The sequence below is a fragment of the Calidris pugnax genome, unplaced genomic scaffold, assembly GCF_001431845.1.
Source record: "Calidris pugnax isolate Ruff unplaced genomic scaffold, ASM143184v1 scaffold459, whole genome shotgun sequence".
Classification (NCBI taxonomy): Eukaryota; Metazoa; Chordata; class Aves; order Charadriiformes; family Scolopacidae; genus Calidris; species Calidris pugnax.
The window spans coordinates 326,780-335,150 of NW_015091670.1; the positions used below are offsets into that span (position 1 = coordinate 326,780).

Sequence of the window (8,371 nt, forward strand, 5' to 3'; positions counted from 1 at the left end):
CCCACTGCAAAACGGATGGAGACCATAAACACTACCATGGAAATGGATGGGCAGACCACAAACCCCACCACAGAAATGGATGGAGACCACAAATCCCACCACGGAAACAGATGGAGACCACAAAGCCCACTGCAAAACGGATGGAGACCATAAACACTACCATGGAAATGGATGGGCAGACCACAAACCCCACCACAGAAAGGGATGGAGACCACAAATCCCACCACGGAAACAGATGGAGACCACAAAGCCCACTGCAAAACGGATGGAGACCATAAACACTACCATGGAAATGGATGGGCAGACCACAAACCCCACCACGAAAAGGGATGGAGACCACACATCCCACTGCAGAAACAGATGGAGAGATCACAAACCCCACCACGGAAATGGATGGAGATCATAAACCCCACCAGGGAAAGGGATGGAGAACACAAACCCCGCTGCAGAAATGGATAGAGACCACAAATCCCACCACGGAAAGGGATGGAGAGATCACAAACCCCACCACGGAAAGGGATGAAGACCACAAACCCCACTACAAAACGGATGGAGACCATAAACACTACCATGGAAAGGGATGAACAAATCACAAATCCCACCACGGAAAGGGATGGAGACCACAAACCCCACCACAGAAAGGGATGGAGACCATAAACACCACCATGGAATCGGACAGACAGACCAAAAACCCTCAGGCAGAAACTGATGGAGACCACAAATACGGCTGTGAGGGCTGAGCGGTGCGTGACGCCGGAGGGATGGGTGTCACCTGTGGGGATGGGGAAGGGCTTCACCCCAAGGACTGGAGCATCCCATGCCCCAGATGTGGTGCACAGCTGTGAAACGAGGTCCTGCTGCGGCACCAGCTCCTGCCTCATGGCTGCAGGATTAAACGTGGCAGAAACCAAACCCGGCCAGACAAGGACCAGGGAACTCCAGGGGAAGCAAGGCCACCACCAGCCACGGTGAACACGATGGTAGGGTCCAACCTCCAGCCCAGCGAGCCACAAACCCCACGGTGGTGGCAGGAGGTGGCCCATGGGGAGGGATCACCACGAACACCCCAGCTCTGGAGGTGCTGCCCCAAAGCCAAGGGGGTGTCCCGGTGGGGGCTCCAGCCATCCCCACCGCTCCGCGGCACTGGCAGCGCGACAGGAGATGATACATCTCCATCTGAATCCGTTACGTTCCTCGACAGAGATATTAAACGCCGGCAGCTCCCGCTCTCAGGACTCATTTGGCATCGGGCGATGAAGGCGGGAGATGAAAGGCTGTAGGATTATTTTCTCTTTTTTTTTTATTACGCTGAATTTTCCAGTTTGTCATTTCCCATCTACTCCGTCAGGTGCCTTTGGGACCCATTTGTGCTCAGTGGGATGGAGACGGATCTCCTCGGCGGAGCCCGGATCCCCACACGCTCCCTGCTACGGAGGGGACGGAGCTGTTGGACCCACACACAGCACCTCCTGGGTCAGACCTTCCAAACAGCCCCACATTAACCCTACCTATAGGTATACATGTATAGATAGAGGTAGAGATGATATAGATATAGGTATAGATGATATAGATATATCAATAGAGATTGTATATAGATACAGATGATATAGATACAGATATAGGTGATATAGGTATAGGTGATATAGATGATATAGGTATAGATGATGTAGATATAGGTATAGATATAGGTGATATAGGTATAGATGATGTAGATATAGATATAGATATAGGTGATATAGGTATAGGTGATATAGATTTAGATATATAGATATAGATTTAGATATATAGATATAGATGACATAGGTATAGATGATGATATAGATGATGTAGGTATAGGTGATATAGACAGATATAGATATAGATGATATAGGTATAGGTGATATAGATTTAGATATATAGATATAGATGATATAGATATAGATATAGATATAGATAGATATAGATGATATAGGTATAGGTGATATAGATTTAGATATATAGGTATAGACAATATAGGTATAGATGATGTAGATATAGATACAGATGATATAGGTGTAGGTGATATAGGTTTAGATATAGATAATAGATATAGAGATATATAGATACAGATTAGATTATTAGATAGATATAGATATAGATTATATAGATAGATATAGATATAGATATAGATATAGATATAGATATAGATATAGATATAGATATAGATATAGATATAGATATAGATGCGTGCATGACTTGAGGTCAGGGTCTGCCTTTGCAAGTGCAGGTATCATGGAATCATGGCATGGTTTGGGTGGGAAGGGACCTCAAAGCCCCCCCAGTGCCACCCCCTGCCCTGGGCCGGGACACCTCCCACCAGCCCACGTTGCTCCAAGCCCCCTCCAACCTGCCCTTGAACCCCTCCAGGGATGGGGCAGCCACAGCTTCTCTGGGCAACCTGGGCCAGGCTCTCACCACCCTCAGGGTGAAGAATTTCACCTAAATCTTCCCTTTTTCACCTTAAAACCCTTCCTCTTCCTCCTAGGGCTCCCCTCCCTCATCCAGAGTCCCTCCCCATCTCTCCTGGAGCCCACCCTTGAGGGACTGGAAGGGGCTCCAAGGTCTCCCCGGAGCCTTCTCTTCTCCAGGCTGAACCCCCCAACTCTCTCAGCCCCCCCTCCCAGCAGAGGGGCTCCAGCCCTCCCAGCATCTCGGTGGCTGGCGGTGGGGTGGGCAGCGAGCCCGGTGGCTAGCAGCAGGCAGGAGAAGGCAACCGCCTGTGTGCCAGGGAAGGATTTTGCCAGCGCGGCGGGGGAGCTGGAGGGGGGGGGGCATCCGCCTTTCTGCAGTCTCCTTGGAGACCGGCAAAGAAACCCCACGGTGCCAAGGGTTTGGATGAGGGGGGCAAGTTTATCCCCCCTTCCCCTTGCCAGCGCTGGTGGCCGCTTGGCAGCCGCACCCCCCCCCAACGCTGGGCTAGTGGTGGCCCCCGGGCCACCCAGCGCTGACGCCAGCGACGCAGCGGGAGGACGGAGGCTAAGATGGGAAGTTATCCATAATTCAGTGTGGACCAAAAACAAGGCAGCATCCTCAGAGGGAGGAATTTCCACCTCAGCATCCTCGGAGGGATGAATTTCCACCTCGCTGGTCCTGCAGCTCGGGGGGGGGAAGGGGCTGGGGGGGTCACGGCCGAGGCTTGGGAGTGCCATCCAGGGAAAAAACAGCCCTGGAAAAGGCGGTTTGTGGCATAATCCCAGGGTTGCTCCGGGCTGGAAAGATCCCCCCCCTCCAGCTCGGTCGCCATCGGGAACGCTCCTCATCATCTAGATAAGGAGGAGGTTTCCCCCAGGAATGCTGGGGAGGGGGTCTCTATCAACCATTGTTGGGGGGGAAATTAAAATAAAATAAAATAAAATAAAATAAAATAAAATTAAAATAAAGTAAAATAAAATAAAATAAAATAAAATAATAATACAGAAAAATAAAAAGCAGCAAGAGGCCAAATCGCTGCCCTGAGGAGCTTCTGGGTGGTTTTAGATGGGTGGTTGCCAGAAAGTGGGCAGAGCCTGGTCCCACTCTGGGGACACGGGGGTCAAACCAGCCCCCCGGGACCAAACTGACCCCCCAGGACCAAATCAACCCCCCAGGATCAAACCAACCCCCCGGCTCTGGGCCCGGCGGCGGCGCTTTGACGGGAGGAGGAGGGACGCAGCGTGTGACCCGCGGCAGAGCTTATTTTGGGCACTTTGATGTCCCCGCTCAGAGACTCGCCAGACGCTCACACCGAGCCCAGCGGAGACCAAACCACGCACCAAAAATGCGGCGTTTTCCAAGGACTCAATACCCCCCACACACCTTAGGATTTCTCCCCCACATTCCGGTTTGGCCCCCAGCATCCCTCGGAGCCAGAGGAGGGGAGCGGTGCCCCGACCCCCCCAGCCAGCCCCACGGCGCAGGGGAGAGATGCCCCTGACCCCCCCAGCCAGCCCCACGGCGCAGGGGAGAGATGCCCGGTGCGGCCGAACGGCACAGCAGGGGAGGAAAAAGGAAAACCAGAGGATTTCACCCAATTTGCATCGTTTCCAGCAGCCCTGCAGCCTCCTGCTTGCCCCCCCCCCCCTCCCCCCACCCTGGAAACGGGGCTCTCCCACCCCCCCAGAGCAACAGCACCGGCGATACCCAGGGGGAAACTGAGGCAGGGGATGAAGGAGGCATCGGTGGCCCTGCAGCCATCAGAGAGCTCGCTCAAAGCCCCCCCCAAGGCCTCCTGCACCCCACAAAAGGGGGTCCCCAAGGAAGAAACTTAGCAGGAGGGGGGGGTCAGACCAGGACTCCACCTGGGGACGGTGACAGACACCGGCGATTGCTGCCCAGCAGAGATGCTGCGGAGCAGAGCACCCTCCCCATCTCCCCCCACCTCTTCCCCTCCATTGGGGGTCACCTCCCCACCGCGCCCCCCCCCACGGTCACCTGGGTGCTGTCCCCTTCCAGCCGGGGGGGTCGGATGCTGGAGAGGTGAATGGTTTTGTGGTCCCCGGAGTTGAGCTTCACCACGATGGCGTCGGCGTTCAGCACCTGCATCACCTGGGGAGGGAGAGAGGCCGAGGTGAACACCCTGCCCTCACCATCAGCCCCCACAGATGGGCACCCCCACCACCCTGCCCAGGCTCTGCCAGGCACCCCAACCCACCCCAGCCCTGCTGCCCCCCCAAAACGGCACCGGGCAAGTAGCCCCAACCCCATCCTGGTTGCCCGGTGGGTCACTGGAGTGAATGTGGCTCGTTGGCACGGTCCTGCTCCCCAAGCTCAAGGAGCTCAGGGCTGGTCGGTCCCCATCTGGTGATGCCACAACACACCAGCACCTCCCCACAGCTCGCAGCCCCCCCATTTCACCCCCCAACTAACACCAAAGAGGGGATCAGACCCCAGGCAGTGATATCAGCCAATGGAGGAGGGCACATAGGGGGAGGGAGGGAGCACAGCCCATGGTGGAGACCCTTCCACCCCAGCAGTGTGTCCTGGCTGGTGGTTCTCCACATGCTGGGGCCACAAATTAATTAGAAAAACCGGTGGCAAAAGCAAACAGAGCTGTGCAGGCAGCAGGAAGGGGGGACAGCGGGGCTGGGGACACGCTGCTTTAATTTTCTCAGTTTTCACAAATCACTGCTCTCCAGCCCGGGCAGAGCAGGACAAGCTATTCCCGCTGCTCGCTCCCAGCACAAACCCAGTCCCCCCAGTCCAAAAGGTTCCCCCCCCATTGCCCACCCACACGACACGTGCGGGGAGCGCAGAAGGAGGTGAAGCTGAGGGAGGAGGGCTCAGGTTTGCCCCCCCCCTTCCCACCCCCACACAGCACTTTTTGCCCCAGTGAGCACATCGGGTCCTCAGAACGCGCTCAGCCGAAGGGATAAGGGGGATAATTGGGATTAAAACAGGCGCCCAGGATGGCCAGGGCTCCCTCTGGGCACAGCAGAACCTCCCCGGGGGGGGGACATCCCTACCCAGGGACTCGCATCCTCCCGGGACCTCGGCTTTTCGTGGGCAGAACCCAGTAATCAAATCTCATGCTTCAGGGCATCCTCAGCGCTGGAGGGGGCAGGGAGAGACACACACACCCCCCCCAGCAGCGCCTTGGGAGCACCCATCCCTCCCCTCCTGAGGAAAAAGCTAGGGGTGAAGATGAGAGACCCCAGCCAAGGGTGGGGGGAGAAGGCAAATCCCCCCCACATTTCACAGCCATCACACACCCCCAGCCCTTCCATGGCCCGGCTGCCTGGTCACATCACATTTCTTCTCCAGCGGGAGGAGGTGGCACTGCCCGGGATACAGGCAGAGCCAACGATGGGCAGCGGGCACTCCTCCCCCCCACACACACCCCCTGACCCCCAGCACCCCCTTTCTGGCAGGAATTAATTCACAGGGTCCTTGGGCAGGCTGTCCCTGCTCTGTGCAGGGATGGGGGATGCTGCAGGACGTGGTGCCCAGGGACAGGGGATGCTGAAGGATGTGGTACCCAGGGACGGGGTGGCAGCAGGAGCCAAGGGTGACCCCCCGGGTGCCCACTCCCCTTCTCCTCCTGACCCCCAGCATCCCCTTCCCGGCTGGAATTAACTCACAGGGTCCTTGGCCAGGATGTCCCTGCCCTGTGCAGGGATGGGGTGGCAGGACAGGGGATGCTGTAGGACGTGGTACCCGGGGACGGGGTGGCAGGACAGGGGATGCTGCAGGACATGGTACCCGGGGACGGGGTGGCAGGACAGGGGATGCTACAGGACGTGGTACCCGGGGACGGGGTGGCAGGACAGGGGATGCTACAGGACATGGTACCCCAAGGATGGGGTGGCAGGACAGGGGATGCTGCAGGACGTGGTACCCGGGGACGGGGTGGCAGCAGGAGCCAAGGGTGACCTCCCAGCACCCACAGCCCCAGCTCGGCAGCATCACCCTGAGGGTGGAAGCAGCAGAAGATGCTCTGCAGCCCCCTCCCCGGGGACCCCCGCGGGCAGCAGCGGGGACACAGTGACACAGGCGACAGCAAAACTCGGGGGGGGGGGAAGGGGGGGCACTCAGCACCGCCCCAGAGGCCGTGCCATTCCTCTCACTAACAATTCCTCAGCTGGCTGGGGCCAGCTTCCTTTATCCAATATTTATTGTGCCTTCACCTGCCTCCAAAAGGCGCTTTGATAAAGGGATTGAAAGGAATTTTTTTTTTTTTTTTTTTCTTTTTTCTATGATTCTACCCCGCCTGCGGACGGAGGAGCTCCAGCGACCCCCCCACACACCGACCCCCCCAGCCCCATCACGGCTCCCCCTCCCTGGGGAGGGATGTTTTTCACAAAGGAGGTTTTTCTCCCTGCCAGCGCCGATGCCAACAAGGTTTCCCATTTTCTGTCCCCCAGGGCTTTGCTCCCCCCAAATCAGCATCCCTGGGTGCTCCCGGGGCCAGGGACCCCCCCGTGCCTGGGGGACCACGGGGCCAGCTCCCCCAGTTGCCGCTGTGCTCTGCAGCTCCCCAGGGCATCCCTGCCCCGACGCTAACGAAGGCAGCTCGTTAGCTCTCCTGGGAGAGGGGTGGGGGGGACAGGGATGCACCCCCAAAGCTGGGAGAGACCTCCTGCACCCTGACCCTGTGGGACAGGGAGGGTGGCACTTTGGGAGCTGATGCCCAGCACCGGGAGAGGGGCCAGTGATGGCCCCCCCAAAGAGAAAACTGCTTTTTGGGGGGCTGCAGCAGCTGGTACCCAGCACCAAGGGGATGGTGCTGCCCCTCGCAAAGAGAAAACTGCTTTTTGGGGGGCTGCAGCAGCTGGTACCCAGCACCGAGGGGATGGTGATGCCCCCCCAAAGACAAAACTGCTTTTTGGGGGGCTGCAGCAGCTGATACCCAGCACCGAGGGGATGGTGATGCCCCCCCAAAGACAAAACTGCTTTTTGGGGGGCTGCAGCAGCTGGTACCCAGGACCAAGGGGATGGTGCTGCCCCTCACAAAGAGGAAACTGCTTTTTGGGGTGCTGCAGCAACTGGTACCCACCACCAAGGGGATGGTACTGCCCCCCCAAAGAGAAAACTGCTTTTTGGGGGGCTGCAGCAACTGGTACCCAGCATCGAGGGGATGGTGCTGTCCCCCCCAAAGTAAAAACTGCTTTTTGAGGGGCTGGGGCTGGCACCCAACTCGGCAGAAAAGCAGCTCCTGGGCTGCCTTTGGCACATCCCTCTGAGATGTGAGATGCTCTGGCGGCGACGAAGGCTCCAAGTGTTTTGCAAAAGGGGGGAAATTTTTTCTTTTTTCAAAAAAAAAGGAAAAAAAATAAGAAAAAAGCCAAAAAAATTTTTAAAAAAAGCCAAAAAGGCACAGGCACAGCTCATCCACATCCACCTCCCCCAGCCTGCAAAGTGCTGGAGCCTGGCAGGAGGCGATGCGCAGCCCAGCCAGAGGGGCTGGATGCACCCGAGGGGCTGCCCCACAGAGCATCCAACCCCAAAAACAGCCCCCCAGGGGGGGCTGATCCTGCCCCGCCGTGGGGAGATGAGATGTCAGGAGCTGGCAGAGCCCCCCCCGAGTTGTTCTAAACAGCTTTTGGCAGGGGCTGGCTTTAAGCATGACGGATTCAGCTCCGAGCAGATCCCGGCCCCGATTCCTGGGCGCTGGAAGGAGGGAGCTGACGCAGGGAATTTGGGAGAAAGCCTCCAGCCCCTTCGCATTTTTTTTCTTCTCTCCACTCCCGGGCATCAAATCCACCCTCGAGGCCAAGCACTTAATTCCACACACCCCCCCCCTTCTCCATAAAACCAACCCCCCCCCATCCTTCTCCTGGCTCCGAGCATCGGCAGACGAACGGCGACACCCAAAATTAGCCCGATTGCCGCGGTTGCTCGACGGTGCAAAGGCAGGTTGGGATCTTCCTCCTCCTCC

General features: G+C 57.4%; 1 protein-coding gene across 1 annotated transcript in view; it reads right to left on the reverse strand.

Annotated features, from left to right (window-relative positions):
- Positions 1 to 8,371, reverse strand: part of SND1 (staphylococcal nuclease and tudor domain containing 1) — a 278,207-nt gene that overhangs the window by 227,844 nt on the left and 41,992 nt on the right. Inside the window, exon 10 of the mRNA XM_014961957.1 lies at positions 4,429 to 4,542. Coding sequence (XP_014817443.1) covers positions 4,429 to 4,542 — 114 coding nt within the window. The remainder of the gene's footprint in view (positions 1 to 4,428; positions 4,543 to 8,371) is intronic.